At 38.2% G+C, this 16,124-nt stretch overlaps 1 protein-coding gene across 1 annotated transcript; it reads left to right on the plus strand.

The window, feature by feature from the left end:
- The first annotated feature begins 234 nt into the window (after positions 1 to 234).
- LOC124281879 lies at positions 235 to 12,217 on the plus strand. Its single transcript, XM_046717895.1, has 8 exons — positions 235 to 344; positions 7,011 to 7,135; positions 8,380 to 8,870; positions 9,552 to 9,605; positions 10,078 to 10,216; positions 10,596 to 10,711; positions 11,251 to 11,329; positions 11,895 to 12,217. The coding sequence occupies exons 1-8, from the start codon at positions 235 to 237 to the stop codon at positions 12,215 to 12,217; spliced, it is 1,437 nt and encodes a 478-aa protein (XP_046573851.1).
- The last annotated feature ends 3,907 nt before the right edge of the window (positions 12,218 to 16,124 follow it).

Raw genomic sequence — 16,124 nt, forward strand, 5'->3', positions numbered from 1 at the left:
CCTTAACCTCGTTGGATGCAAACTTGCTGTTGGTCGTGTGTTGGGTAACGTTAAGGCCAGTTATCATATGTACGTTTTCAACTACCAGGAGCGGTTATAGGTCATTGCAAAAACTCGACACATCCAAGTGTTTAAGCAAATAGATGGATTAATGGCGATATGGCTGATTTATTGTCATCTTGATAGTATCTTGACAACGTGATTGTGCCATTTGCGAGTAGACAGTGACTAAAGATGGGACGATACTCCAAAACCGGTGAAGTCAGAATAAGTGATCAAAAATCCAGGGATCCTTCCAAAGTTCAAGACTTCTTCGACCCTCAACCAAAGCCGCTAATCAGAAGGTACTGTAAACAGGGCGTCATGGGACGAAACTGTTATTAATGTTGTTTCATTTTTATTATCATATTTAAATCAGGAACGTCATGCTTAACGAATTTGTGAGTGTTGTAATACATCATTATACAGTTTTAATTTCAGTGAACTGTACGACATGTGACGAAAGTATCAATATTGCTGTTATAAAATTATATTAACATTTATAAAACACGAAACCTGCCTTTCAGGAAATTTGTCAGAATGTTTATACATACTACTAATTCGGAAAGTGTTGCGTAATAAATAATGATTTGTTTATGTGTGCACTGTGATACGCAATCAATGCGTGTGTATGCATGCGTGCGTGTATGTATGTTTATGGATAGATAGAGAGAGAGATAGATGTAGATATATAGAGAGATATATTTAAAGATCTATTTCGGTGATATATTGAACGTGTGCAGGTGTCAATTCTGATTAAAAGAAAAAAATGAGAATTGATGTTCAACAATGTCAACAATGACAGCAACGCTGAATGGATACTAAGAAGAGATATATCCTATAACCGGATGTCCCAACTTGCAGACTTAAGTACGGAGCGATTTAGTGACCTATGACATGAATGCATACAATCATTAATGAATAACGTAAAAAAGCATCAGGTTTAGTATGAATAGAACATGATACATCATGTAGCCTGTTAAAGAAGGAGATTGTCGCAAGGTTGGCTGGATTCCTGAGAAGGAAACAGTCCTAGAAAATGAACCTTTCTCATAAAGTTAAGTTACGACAATATACTCTGGAGATTAACTTTGGGATCCCTTGTGACATTTTAACTAACGATTCTCTTTTAACGTCATTCTGTATCCATGACCATTGTTCTATCACCTTTCTGTACATGTTGTTTTACGCTGGTTTACTGTTTCCTACCCACCATACATAAACTCAAGGAAAAGGATATGAGTTCTTTTGCACATTTTCTCCATATGTAAAGTATAAATTGGACATAAATAATGCTTCTTGAGATGGTGGAACAGTGGATTTGCGATTCTGGTGTCTGTTTATTTTTGTAGTTTTTATACCAACGTCTTACTTCATCCTATTAGTGAGTATATCAATTGTTTTGGTGTGACGTTTTACTTAATGGTCTCCATTTGAATGTCGAGTTTTATTATGTTAGTAACACATTTCGTAAAGAACCATGATCTACATTGTTTTGTTACCCGTTTCGCTAACACCTGGTGTCATCAATGATTTGTATTAATCCATTCACATAACTGCTATCGCTAGTTTCGTCTTTATGTCAGGTGGAACTATTTCGGCAGATAATCGTGACTTTAGTCTTTCATTTTAACACTTGCACGAACTTGCATACATACATACATACATACATACATACATACATACATACATACATACATACATACATACATACATACATACATACATACATACATACATACATACATACATACATACATACATACATACATACATACATACATACACCTGTTTGACCTATGGATATTTCCCATACATACCTCACATTCCTTGATGTATAGTTGTAGAGTATGATAACAGTTTATTGGAACGTAGCATGTCAGGTTTCCTTATGAATAAAATCAAAATCTTGTCGTAATTGAAATGTTTCCATAACGAAAAGAACTTAGACTGTGACGTGCATATTAGCTTTAAGCGCGCAAAAACATAGACTTTAGTATTACATTCATATTTCCCCTAAAGAAAGCGTGGATTTAATCCATGAATTAGTTACATTCATCCCGTAATCACCTTCTGTTAACTGACAAGTACATGTGTATCCTTCAATGGTGAACCTGCGAAGAAAACAACATGCAATCAGGATACATCCTCAAACACAACAATGTTCAGTCAAAAAAGAAAACATGAAACATCAACATGTCACTGGAGACCTTGAAAAACAACAAACCACACTTGGTGACTTAGGTCAGATGTCACAGGAAACAGTACTGACGTGTGAAGCTTGATTATCTGGCTGGACGTTGACCAAAGTTCATGTCGTAAGACACAGACTATGTTTATGAAAAATGTTCAGATGACGACACATGAACGTGTTGACAGCTCAGTACAGCTACATCATACAATCATATGAAAAATATCACTTATCAGATGTTTATGTAATAATTTCAACAATACAAACACGTGTGTGTCCTTCGTGTTGTGATTGCATCAGTCATCACTTTCATTTCATATCCGCATGTCCATCTAACGTACATTTGCATCAGCAGATGCTCGAATCATGCATCAAGTTATCGAGGCTAGCTTCTACACAAAGCTAGTGTGCAGATGTTTTCTTTGATGAGCTAAATATATTCAGTTTGCCTATCCTTGCTGTGAAAAGGATGAATGTGTTTCATCAGCCGTATCGTTTTTTATTTAATTTGGGATATAAATGTAAACTGACAGTGACAGTGGACAATGTTCAGTGGTCAGTGTCCATGGCACTCTATGTAAAGAATAAGGCTAAAGGAAAAAGGCAGCTTCGGAGTCGTCCTCAAAATGGGAGCCAACAGCCAGTAGCGGTGCCTCAAAAGGTTCCATTGGTGAAAAGGTAACAAACGAGTGTTACGTTATTGTATCCATTTGAACAATTATGAACTATGTCTGTGCCGATTTAAAACTGCTTCTTTTAATCTTTGTATGCTACTCGTTTGATTCAAAAGCTATGCTGAACTGAACTTTGTTACACCCTGGCCACGTTCTGCGGCATTAGAGGTACAAGTTACATCATTAGGTGCAGATCACTGGTGCAGACTGTATGATCTACAGGCCTATGCCATACATTTGGGATATTCAGTCGTGGCGTTAAACAACAAGCAATGATTAAAAACTATTGCAAAACTATTGAGTTTTAAATTCGACCAAGGTGAAGCGGCACATTCAGGTAAATGGGTTCAACGATAAAAAGTAATAAAAAGAAATTAAATCTTCATCTGATGCCGTGGAAAAATCGCCAACCTATTCCTCAAGATCCTCTTATGTGTTTCTCGAGTGTGTTGAAAGTATAACATGTTGCAGATATAATTTAGTTAATGCAACTTACTCAACAAACACACATGACAGGCCTTAGAACTGCTTAGGCTTCCAAAGCCTGTTCCTATTCATACTAGTCGTCCCAAAGCTTCTGGAACAACATTGCAAAGCGTTTTGCAAGTATCTAAATAATAAAACGGAATTATAATGCCGTTTTAATTCTTCCAAGGTCATATGGTTTCATTTTGATAAAATAATACAGCGTGTTCTATTTTTGTCACAATCCGTTTGCCACACCCACATGTAAGCTAATATAAGCACATTGTTACTTATGTGTTTACTCCGTAAGCTTAAGTCGTTTGAAACGTATTTTTTGTGTTAGAATTCAAAATAAAGCTGTTGAGTGCATGCTTCATCTACATCAATGAAGTAAATTAAGATAGTCCTCCGGAAGTTAAACATGAATGCTATGCGAGTTGGTAAGTATATATCCGTGACCTTCTAGGTCGTCTTGGGCTTAACTAAACCACTGATTAACAGTCTCTGTCGGCATTGTATGGAAGAGTGTTTATGGTTTCGTTGTATACATCTTGGGATTAAGGTGCGTGTTTAATTTAGATGTGTGTGTTTTTGTTTGATGGCACGTTTTGGTAGTTAAGGATGCTGCTATATTCGTTGCGGTCAACTGTTTGTTGGGCAGCTAACATTAGGAAGGGTTACTCTCTTATATAATCAGTGAACAGAACTGTTGTTGTCTCATAGTTGGAACAAGGTTTTATCGACCTATCGTTAACTCTGAGTTTTGTTTAGAATGATCAATCAAGAATATAGTAAAAAAGTATAGTATAAAAGATCTTTATGACTAATCCATTTTACACAAAATATATTTAGGCAACATTTAGAGCCATTCATAAGTACTTATCACTGCGCCTTTAGGTTCCAATTCGTTTTAAAACTCAAAGGAGGTAAACACAAAGAAAAATAAATTGCTTTTTTTTAATTATAAATATATTTCGCCACATTTTGATACCAGTGTTTAGACCAGAAGGCAGCATTACTGTGAGATATACTACCCATCAAAAGTTTAGACTCACTTAAAGTACTCACTATATGTTATGCATATATGTATGGTTACATCGAAGATGAATTTCTCCACTAACTTTTGGGAACCAACTGCAAACTTTATGCAGATGAATTGCACGAGGATCATGCATTTAATTGCTAAAAAGCATGTGCAATTTTCGTGCACGTGAACAGCTGTGTTGTGTAAAAAATTGTTAAAAATTCACCAATTTCACTCAGTTCATCATTTCTTTAACCCATGACAATAATCTTTTCAACGTTACGAATTTGTTTTACAATACATCAGTTCATGTGTAAACAGTACCTTTAAACAGTATGGAAAATTTTGCAAAATCTAGTTAAGAAAGGTTGACTTAAGTAAGTGGCTACATTTACACTAGTGAGTCTAAACGTTTGATGGGGAGTATATTTAACTGTCTGTGTAAATCAAACAGTGATTCCAGTAATGAATTGTAAACTGGAGTGCATACTAGAGTGCAGTGAAGTCACCATTTATGTTTTAAAAACAATGCAATTATGAAGGGAGCAATTTTCTTCATCAGGCACATCAGACGAACGAAAATATGGTTCAGAAAACTAGGTGTAAGGAGTTGGTTGTTTCTTGGGACCTCTGGTCAATATGTCAACATGTTAATGTTGTGTGTCAGCCACATGTCACTCACCCGGATCGAATTTCAGAAAAAATAACACGTTTAGCTGAATGCTAACATGGCTGATACGGACGCAAGGTCACGAGACACCCATACTATCGACGTCATTCTCTGTAGGTCAGAGGGCACTGCGCCCTGTGACAAGGCAAGGTGAAGGTCGAATCTCACGTGGATTTAGGGATGTGATGAACGGCCTTGTGGCATACCATAGATATCGTTGAATGCAACAGTCACATTCACAGCATAGTCTGAACACTATTATTCATTAATAACTGTTATGAAAAGTACCGTACACACGGCTCTCCTCTTGACTGGGATATTTATGTTTATACATTACGTATTCTTATAATGATATTACTGATTCTCATAGAAAGTCAAGTGCATATTTTTTTAAAAATTGGCATAAACACTTTCCCTGTCAACACTTGAATAGTAGACTGACATCGAATGAATGTTACAAATATTAAAGAGAAATTATATATATATCATAAAGTCCAAAGGTTAGGGGAAATGTTCCTCAGAGAAAAAATTGTCGGGAGGGGTGAGGGGGTGCGCATCCCCACTCACAGCATTCTTTCAGATACAGATGAAACACATTTCAACTGGTATCAATAACTTATGATACAGTCGGTGTCTTACGGTCTAGGTTTATTATGATTAGGGAAAGGTTTTTGTTGCTTTGACTTATGTCTTACAATCAATGTCAAGAAATGAATAAAATAATGTTAAAAGAGACGTTAAAGTCAGTCATTCATTCGTTAAGCATCACATATGGCAACGCATAACATCTACTTGTCACAAACACTTAACGATTTCACCTTGCAAATGTAAACCTATAGTCATATAACATGTCCCTAGCAGATCAGCGCCATTGATTTATAATACTAGGAACGTTGTAAAGTCGAATACAACCTACAAGTGGTCAGTATATCATTATAGTTGCCGTCATCGTCTATACGTTTAGTAAACACCAATACCCTCGGGCTGTATTGATAGTGATGACTTCTCTACTAAATTTGTCACTTAACTGTTGTATATAAGCTTAAGCTCTTGGCTCTTGTTACATTTAAGAAACAACTTTTTCACTGCAATTTCAGTTGAAAAATATTATCAGGAGCATTTATAGGATCCAAATGTATTATCCTTACGAACTTTACGACGTCAGTTAATGTTTTCTGCAATTATCTTCGAAGTGACAGTGTTAAAAATTAATATTATACAAAAGAAACGCATTTAACATGTTTGTGATCACTCAATAAACATTTATGCATATTTGTCACAAGTGCATTGCCCAAGTCATGCCTTCACAGTGAACCATGTGTTTGTCCAGATTTGTTTGTCAACACGTTTCATTTGCGGTGTGTGTTCGGCAAACAGCTGCTGATGCTCATCGCCACTAAAACACATCACACTTAACTTGTTTGCATAAGATGTTCCCGACCTCTTGTGTTGAAATAAACACAGCTCTTGTTAAATCATATATGTGACTCTCTCGGCAAACATCGACAAATACGTTTTTCTTGACATGGAAAAAATAGTGTTCTGTGAAAGGGATTTGAAATCTTTGTATTTGTTCAGATCAGACACGATGCGTCTCTTAAGCTTAGAGCGTGACCGCATTGTGTGACATTGTCTCGCTTTCTAATAACGAAAACTGGACCCCTGCTTGTTTCTCCCTATTCATGTTTTGTCGGTGTGTTTCAGCCTCAGTTAAAACATAAATTGACCGCTTTTTCAAAGGTGTGTTTCCGAGCAGTTCAAACGATAATATTTTTCTTTTAGAAATATCATATTAAAATTGGGATGTACAATCAGTGTGTCCTCAGATGACGAGATGAAGTGCTCGATAACACTTAATGAGCGTCCTCCTTCAAGGTCTGGTAAACGCAGTCATCGCAGGTTTCCAAGATATGAACCTGTTTCATCTAAACCCTCTCTTGTTTTCAGGGCAAGGAAAAGGCTCTCCACCTACCTCCACACTCATGTGTGTTTGATACTGGTGTGCTCCCTGGCTGCCCTCGATGCAGCATGTGTCATTGGCCAAATCATCTGTGATATTCTAATTATGAAAGGTAAATTTAGTTTATGCGCCTCAATTCGCTGTTTTCTACCTTGTACGTATGACCGTAGGTCCCAGATGAGTCCCAGATCCGCCGTGATTATGATCAGGCTCGGTGACTCGGTTGACTTGGTCATCGTGTCCCAGTTGCAAATGCTCATGATGTCAGTCACTGGATGGTCCCGTCCATACTCGATTTTTTTACAGACCATTGTCATATGGCTGGAATATTGCTAAGTGCGGCGTTAAACAACAAACCTATCATTGTCAAAGCGTGGTCCTCCCAGAACTGTGCTCGTAGCTTGCTCCGGAGTTGTGAACATCTACCACCATTTGACACCCTTGTACAAATGCGACACCGTTCAAAGCGGCGTCGACCCTAGCTCGCCCATGCTTCATACCCTTTGATATAGCTCATAAGAAAGGCTGAAATAGTCGAACAATTTAACAGAAAGTAGCCCAGAGAATGCCAACATTTTAAGGAATTGACGAAACCCAAATCATCACAGACTTGGTTTTATCCCTGTATGTGTTTTTATTTCTATTTTGTACATTATATTTTATCCTATTTCCCCTTGTCTGTTTTCCATCTTTTTAATTTTCTTTTTTTTTTTTTTGTGTGTTAAGTGTTTGTGACAAGTAGATGTTATGCGTTGCCATATGTTTCTAGTGTGTTTGTTATCAAATTATTTATCAACTGGCGGGGCATTAGATTAGACAACACGTGGCCCATTACAATTGTGACAAGCCCGTCCATCACACACATTCTAGTGTTGAGAAACACTCGAATGTACAGTGTGTTAACAGTCTATAAAATGTGACTGTGACAACCGCATGTGACCACTACCCCCTTGCATGTCAGTGAGAAAATAAGTAATACTTAATGCTGTGGTCAGCAAAATGACAGCTTTTATGTCAAGTCGCGTGTGTGTTCATGACAGGACATGACACATGATGAAGCAATGCTACGGAGCTTTTACGGTCACAGGCGAACCTCTGTCCACATTGCCCACACCTATCGGAATGAGTGAGTTTGTTAAGGTAGCAATAAAGCACTCATTCAAAGCGGCGATTAACAGCTAAGTTCGTTGTGTTGAAGTGGAATTAGTGGGTTTTTAATACCTACGAGTCATATCTTATAGCTATTACCACTGCGTCATGCGCAGATCAACAATATAGCAATACTACGTGTGATGGCACTAGAAAGATGCTAAGATGTTAAGATATGGTCACTAACATCATACATTGTTATTTCAGAGGACTTGCATCACTGGCACGTTCTGGACGAGGATCTCACAGTTGTGTTAGTGAAACATGTTCCCCTCTTAAACGGAACTAATCCCGAAGATATAGATTTGGAAAAGATTTATGAAAAACTCAGTAACTATGGTAACGAGGATGGACATGGTGTCCATACTGCTCCATTCACGCATTTCACGGACACTTCGGCCCCAAGCCTTCCTGTGACCAATTTAGAGAGTGGACTACCTATTGTCTCAACAACCACAGTACCAGGACATACGACCACTTCCGCTTCCGGTACAGTACCGCAGCAAAATTCTTCCGGTGAGCCGCTGAAGGTGAACCTAGCTAATCCGTTTATGAAGTCGGGAATAATACACAGAAGGGCTAAAAGAGCCGCGGGAGGATCTGAGGGAGACGACGGACACGGCCATACGCTGCTGCATGAACTCACGCACGCCTTTCATCTGGGGAGTATGGCCATTCTCTCTATGTTGCTGTTGGAGGTATGTCATTATAAATCTTTTCATATTTATTTTATATAGCCGTCAAGACCCGGGTTCGAGTCCTCACGTGGGCACAATATGTGAAGCCCATTACTTGTGTCCCCCGCCGTGATGTTGCTGAAATATTGCTAAAAGCGGCGTAAACCTAAACTCACTGACTCAATTATATGGCTGCCCCTACGGTCTAATGGTTAGATCGTTTGTCCGGAGAGTAGTTCTTGTCTTACCCCCTTAGCGCCAGGCATGGTAACAATAAGTACCATCCTTTAACGCGGATCGGTATGACACTGACAAGGGATGGAACCTACGACTTCCGTTCTCTGGCCAACGTTCTATTTAGTACACCACTAGTTGGTTCCACGGGCAAAACAACATCTCTACATTAAGGTTAGGCGAGGACATACAGTGATACCGGACAATACCGTTCCCAGTGATATTGTCCGGATTATCGAATTTCTGTATACTGTAACAGTGGGCTTTCCTTTGTTCCGAACCCCCTAAGGTGTTTGGACTTCTCAGGTTTCAATGTATATTATACAATGTGTATTCGACATAATTTGCATCGTTCCTTCTCAAGTCCATGTCTGTTTTCATCGCTATTTCCCCTTGGTGCTGGCAGATAACCGAGATTCTCTGGCGATGACGTAATATATTTACAATGTTGGCATGTTTTCATTGCAGACTTTACTGAAGTCCTTTGCCATGGGCAGGAAACTATTGCATCACAAACTAGAGGTAAGTGCTCAAGGCCAATGTTGACTGAATTGGCAAATTGGCAGTCAAAGTAACGGTGATTATGAAAATTCAAGGACCATCTGATCTATCTCTTTATTGATGTGGGGCGGTTGGATAGCATAGTGGTTAAAGCGTTTGCTCTCCACGCCGTCGATTCCCCACATTGGTACAATGTGTGAAGCCCATTTCTGGTGTCGTCCGACGTGATATTGCTGGAACATTGCTAAAGGCGGCGTAAAACCATACTCACTCACTCTTATCTGATGTTGTCTGGTGTATATCAAGTATGACAATGTTTACGGTGAGTGAGTGAATTGAAGAACGAGTGGCTTGGTTGGATCAGTGAATGGATGAGAGCGTTATTCCAGTTAAGTCAACATCACACATTGTTATACAGGTCAAAGGAAGTATATGAATAGAAAACATAACACGATATGGCGAGCTTATTGTTTTCGGGTCTTTTTCATGACAGTGTTTCGACGTGTTTGTGGTCACGGTGTCCTGGTGTCTTGACGTCGCTTTTTACGAGGGTATCTGGGCACATCCGGGTACTGAAGCTGCTACAATCCTCATCTTCATCCTCCCCTGGAGAGTTGTCAGGATAGTAAACAGTAAGACTCTTTAGAATGATTGATGGATTTGATCAAGTTTAGTCTTAATTACTGTTTAATGATTGCTGTTTTGAACAATATTTCGGTTTCTGTCAGTTAAATGTATACGGAAGGCCAAAAACTATGCCTTTTGTGGAATCCACGAGCGCGTGTATGCTGCTTGAAAATTTATGGAGAATATTTAGGGAGAATACATGATTTTCAACATTGGATCTCAGAAAACTAAGGGAGGCTATTCTGTGTAATACCAATTCTACCGACCACCAAAAAGAAATCACATTGAAGCTTAATTATCAACCTGTTTTCACCGCCCACTTTTAAGATTTAAAGCCAAGTAATATTGCTTAAAGACTAATCCCATGAGCGTGTGTGTTCGCAGGCTTTGTTTTGGTGATCCAAGAGAAGGACCACGTGCAGCTCAAGATCGTCAAACAGAGGCTGAGGCTGTCCGTCAAGAAATCCAAAGATCTTAACGACAAGTCTTCATCATACAAGGTAAACAAGGATGAATCAGTACTACAATAGATCACAAAATCTGAGAAGGTTGGTTTAACGTCTCTTTAACAAGAAACACACGATCACGGGAAAAACATAACCATGCGTATTTGGGATTCGAAGCTACGATCCTAAGTTTCTGGCACCTGTAAGGGAAGCAACTCTGTTTATCAAATTGTGGTTCCTTAGACGACTGAACCAACAAAATTTTAACGAGAGAGAAATGATTATTTTTTAATAAGATAAAATGTTAATCTTCACTTGGGGAAAGAAATGATTGTGATGCTTTCAATTTTTGTGATGAAACCGATCAGACAATCGTATGTTTATTATTGTTTCTTCATTAAGAATCCGAACAATATATGTTTCATTTATACATGTATATATCGACTAGACAAGATTGTATTTGCTAAAGGATATACAGTTTCATGATAATTACTTCGGGTTGTCATATCCCCTGTCGAACTTGGCATCTGATGTCATTGTTTTGCCGATAAAGCTGAGAATCGCTCTTCATTGACAATGATTGTTTCCTACAGATGGAACTGAAACAGCTACAAGGTCTCTGTCGGAAGCATGGTGCTACAGAGAGCGAAATCAATCTGTGTGGACCAGGAGGTATGTACATTGCAGTAACACTAACGTAATGTTTAGTTCAACGTCGAAACTGATAGTGTCGGAATATACTGTACTGGTTTGCCGTGTTGTTACTTATAGCCAAAGGTATTCGTGACCAGGTGGTCATTCGGGAAAGGCCTTCTTGGGTTAAGGAAAGTCTAATACATGTATAGTACATCTGTGTCACAATTGTGGATACATATGTGGGTACAAAACAACCCACAGGGTGGTGTTCTGTCTATTCAGTACACTAATTACAAGACTGTATCTGAGTCATTTTGGTATAACCAAAATTAGGACACACCCTTCCTTTCTAAACACTTTATCGGGCGATGAGGTAGCCCAGTAGTTAAAGCGTTCGCTCGTCACGCCGAAGGCCCGGGTTCGATTCCACACATGGTTACAATTGAAAAACACTTTAGCCGCCATGCATGGATGCTGTGGTGGATGCGAACATCCAATGAATATTGGATATTATGTAAATTAAGGCAACAATATATTTGCTGTGACATACTGTGAAACAACTAAATATAAATGTGAGTTTTATGTCCATTTCTTTTTGTAGGCAAACGCAGAAGAAGCAGTTTATATCCGGGTCTTGAGAGCTTCGCTGCAATCGCCCTCTCCAGCGCGCTTGGAAGCCATCCTAGCCTCGCTCTGGAGGACTCAGATGACGACAACTCACTTGACAGTTCCCGGCAGAATGGCCGTACGCCTGTCATTCATACAGTCTCTAATGGCAGTATTGGCAGCATAGGAAGTGACCTTTCTTTTAATATGAATCCTAGCGCCGGAACTGAACCCTGCGGCCTTGACAACCCCGTGTTTGACAACGATGACCCCATGCCGCCGACTTACGATGAAGTCGCTCTCAACACCAAGTTGTGAGGAAACTATTATCCCAGGTGACACTTTCACCGCTTACACTGACTCTGAATCCAGATGTTCTTTTTCTCATACTGCTTCAGGTTCAGTGATAGAGTACTTGCAACAGAACGTCGCATTGTGATAGCCTGACGTTTTGAGCAAGGGCAAGGTCAACGTGTACAGGCTAAATAATGCACATAATGGGAGCCAGTACACCGTGAACCCTTGCAATACACTCTACTTTCTTGGCTGGCTACTGTTAACTGGCTAAACAAATGCATTAATTTTTATCAATGAGATAGGGACAATCGTGAGATTATCTCCACGAGTTTCCACAATAGTGTTTTCCCCACTTACCTGTTGTTCCGATGATGAAAGCTTCTACATTACTATTTTAGTTTATTATTTGTAAATACAATGGATATGTTTAAATGGACAGAGGAACGAAGTAATCCCTGCCTCTATGAGAAAATGTTGTAACGATATAAACATAACTTGAATATGAATTAAGACAACAGAACATAACTGAATATACCCTAAAGTGACATTAAATGTCAAGTAAGTAATCGGAACAGTAAAAGAAATGTATTTCCCATAGTTGTGATGTGATCTAATTACCGTTACCTGAATGTAAAAGAAGATATGGCAAGCAGGCTTGATTACACATTTGACTGAGGCCCATAATGGCTTCTCCCTTCAAAGGATGTCCCCTTCAGTCATTTACAATGTCTAAACGTCAATACCAGCCCCGATAATTGCCACACAACAGATGTGTCAGTCAAGGGAAATGGATCAGTGTCTTAAGACATCAATCTACTTTAGAGTCCCTGGCGGAGAGACAAAAGATGACATGGAAATTCCCCCAGGGGCAAGGTTTGTCACAGGATACATTCATCATCTGAAGACTTTCCAGCAGTTAACAGTTCACGTGGAATAGGCTCACTCAGGACTCAATGTACTGCGCTAGATTTCACAGGGTTTTTTTTTTTTGTATTCTTTAGGGGCACGATGTCATTATTTAGTAGATAATGGCTTTGACTAAAAACGTCAAGCGGAATTTATGTGGATAGACAGATACATAGCTGAATTATGCTTATTATTAAAAGCAATTTCAAAAATACCTTTTGTAAATGTGAAAAAAGTTTATTGTGGGATTTTTCTTTCTTGAAAGATGTTAATATTTGTTTGGGCGGTAAATGGTCTTTAAAATTCAGTGGTTGCATAACCAGTGTCCTAATTGAAGAAAGGAGATAGGTTGCATCTTACATCCTTGCTGTGAACCATGTATAACCCTAAAGTATTTCAACCCTCAGAGAATGTCACACTTAGGGTGTAGCTAAAATCCATCATTGTCGTTCCATATAAGAAACGTCGAGTTTCTCTCGGTGTACTTTTACCAGTGCTGACAAAAATAAGGTTAATTCATTTTCAACACCCTCATTAAATTTATTTTGACGTGTTTAAGTATTTATCACAGAAACCATTGGCATTTTTCTTTCTAAATGTTATACACGTGATCGTTTGACTGTATTTTTGTCGTTTTTAAAGTGTGAGTATTAAAAATCAAGATGTGAGCAATTAATTTATGTGTGTACCTTGAAATCCGTGAGCGTGTAGGTTCCAGGTTGACACGAAACACAGTGTTTAAAGTAAATGAAACTATCGCTATAATAATAATCCGAGTTCAGCATAATGAGACGATGGCAGTGATAACAAACACTGTCATTTTCAACATGGTTGCATTCCTATGATTTCTGTTCAGAAATATGCCAAAATAAAATGTTTATTTTGTGATGAAAAAGGGATGTTTTTGTGGAAATGCCTAAAGGTAATGTTTTTGTATTAACAGTGAAAATGAAAGAATTTGTTTGATGGCGCTCAGTGAAAAAAAAATAGTTTGGTGGTTACAATTTGGCATAAAAATATATTGTTCTATACAAAAATTACCCCCATCCCCTATTCAAATTTCCCAGTCAAATGAATGCTTCCTTAACTATACTGATAATTACAATAAACTACTTCCTTTCTAACTTAGCATGACAATTGTCATTCCAAGTTTTCGTCATACAGCTATTACTTTGCAACAGCATTTTTTTTCAACCTAACACGGAAAATAGGATAAAATCTTAAGTCAAATCCTAGCACAGTAATAAATTTCAGTAAAACACAGCATGAATATTTGTACTTCATTGTCGGAAATGCTAAGATGCCCCGCCTGTGACTGTTACACTTAACACTAGTTATTAGGAGTTTACTTCTAAATAACGGGTCATTGTTATTCATTTTGTCCTAAGTTTTCCTATGCTTCCATGTGCCCATCTCTGTAGACAATAATACTATGCTTTAAGTGATGCCTATACGTGATATCAGTATTAATACTATGTGTTGTCAAATTCATCAGTACTTAACAGTATGATGTGTAGTATGCGTGAATGTGTATTTGTGTGGCAACTATGTGTAGGCATATACATTACTGTCTGTGGTGAATGTATCCATAATCTTTGTGTCTGAATATGGCTTAACAAAAAGGTTCAACAAAAACCGTTTTAAATGAGCCTTTTAAGGAAAGATTATTCTTCTGGAATTCAAGCATCTACATGGAATAGTTGTACTATATGAACAAGTTCAAGTCAATAAGTTCTTGTGAAATAGCAAAAATGTTTCCACGATTGTTTAGAATATCCTGATTAAGTCGAATTCCATTTGATATTTATCACATCATATTGTTTCTAAAACAAGCATTAAAAGGAACATTAAAAGAGAAAATATATACAGCTAAACTTTAGTTGACCTAATCATCTAAAACGTTGGAATTCGCTGTGCAGGATCAGGTCCCGAGGGTCACACTCCTGGGATTGGGGTTTCTAATAAGAGGTTCACCCTAATAACGTTTCATGATTTTTCTGCTCTATACAGTTCTCGTAGATTTCCCCAAAATAATATACCTCGAAGGCCGGTATCATTTTCTTCCCACGTTAAACTGACACTCCGTGACAGAAATTAAATAATGTTCAAAGTGACCTTAATCCCAACTCACTCTGTTAAGATTTTTACGACCAATTCTTTCACAAAAAATATTTTTGGATAGGTTTTAATATTCTTATCACTTTAAGTACCCAGATATGTCAGGATGTGTCATACCTAGTCACAGCACCTTGATTCGGCATGACTCATCTATCATAGCCCTCGTCCGACACAGGCATAGCGATTACAATACTTAAGAACCGAGCTTTTCAGTTTCCGGGAAGGGGATGTGGAGGGTTGGGAGTGTAGAAAAAACGCAGCACAAGAATCATACTTCTCTGGTGGAAGTAAAAATTACTCATAAATTAATGGTTTTGGAGAAGGAGAGGGAGGGGATTTTCTTTAGTTTTTTATTTTATTTTAGAAAGGCGGTGGGTTTTCTTTGTAGTAGGATACTCGTCCGGCCTGTCAAGTGGATATTTTTTTAGTGTGCGGAAATGCATTGAGTAATTTTGTCCAGCATTCAAGGGTACAGATTATTCTATTAAATACAATACCGGTTTCCCCCATTCTTTATTCCCATTCCCCACCACAAATGGATAAATAATATCCCCCTCACATAGAAAAGAACGTGAGTTGAGTGCAGGGTTAAACAACAAACAAACAAAAAGGTTCAAGTCAAGGTGTAATAAAAATGATGTCATTCAGTGATCTGACAATCAAAAGTATTCTCTAGTTATTAATTTATCACACGTCCACACAATTTAACATATTGATCTGACAATCCAACATTAGCTGTGTACTGATGTAATATATATATATATATATATTGTGAATTCGCATATTTACATTTAAAGCTATCGTTTCCATGACGTCAGGGCATTTCTCCAGTGCCTTAATGGATTCTGTTGACTTGACGAGAGAATGCCTGCCTGTAATGTGCCAGGCTCTTCATTGATAATTA

Source organism: Haliotis rubra, unplaced genomic scaffold, assembly GCF_003918875.1.
Source record: "Haliotis rubra isolate DU_JTF1 unplaced genomic scaffold, ASM391887v1 Scf29, whole genome shotgun sequence".
In the NCBI taxonomy this organism is placed as follows: domain Eukaryota; kingdom Metazoa; phylum Mollusca; class Gastropoda; order Lepetellida; family Haliotidae; genus Haliotis; species Haliotis rubra.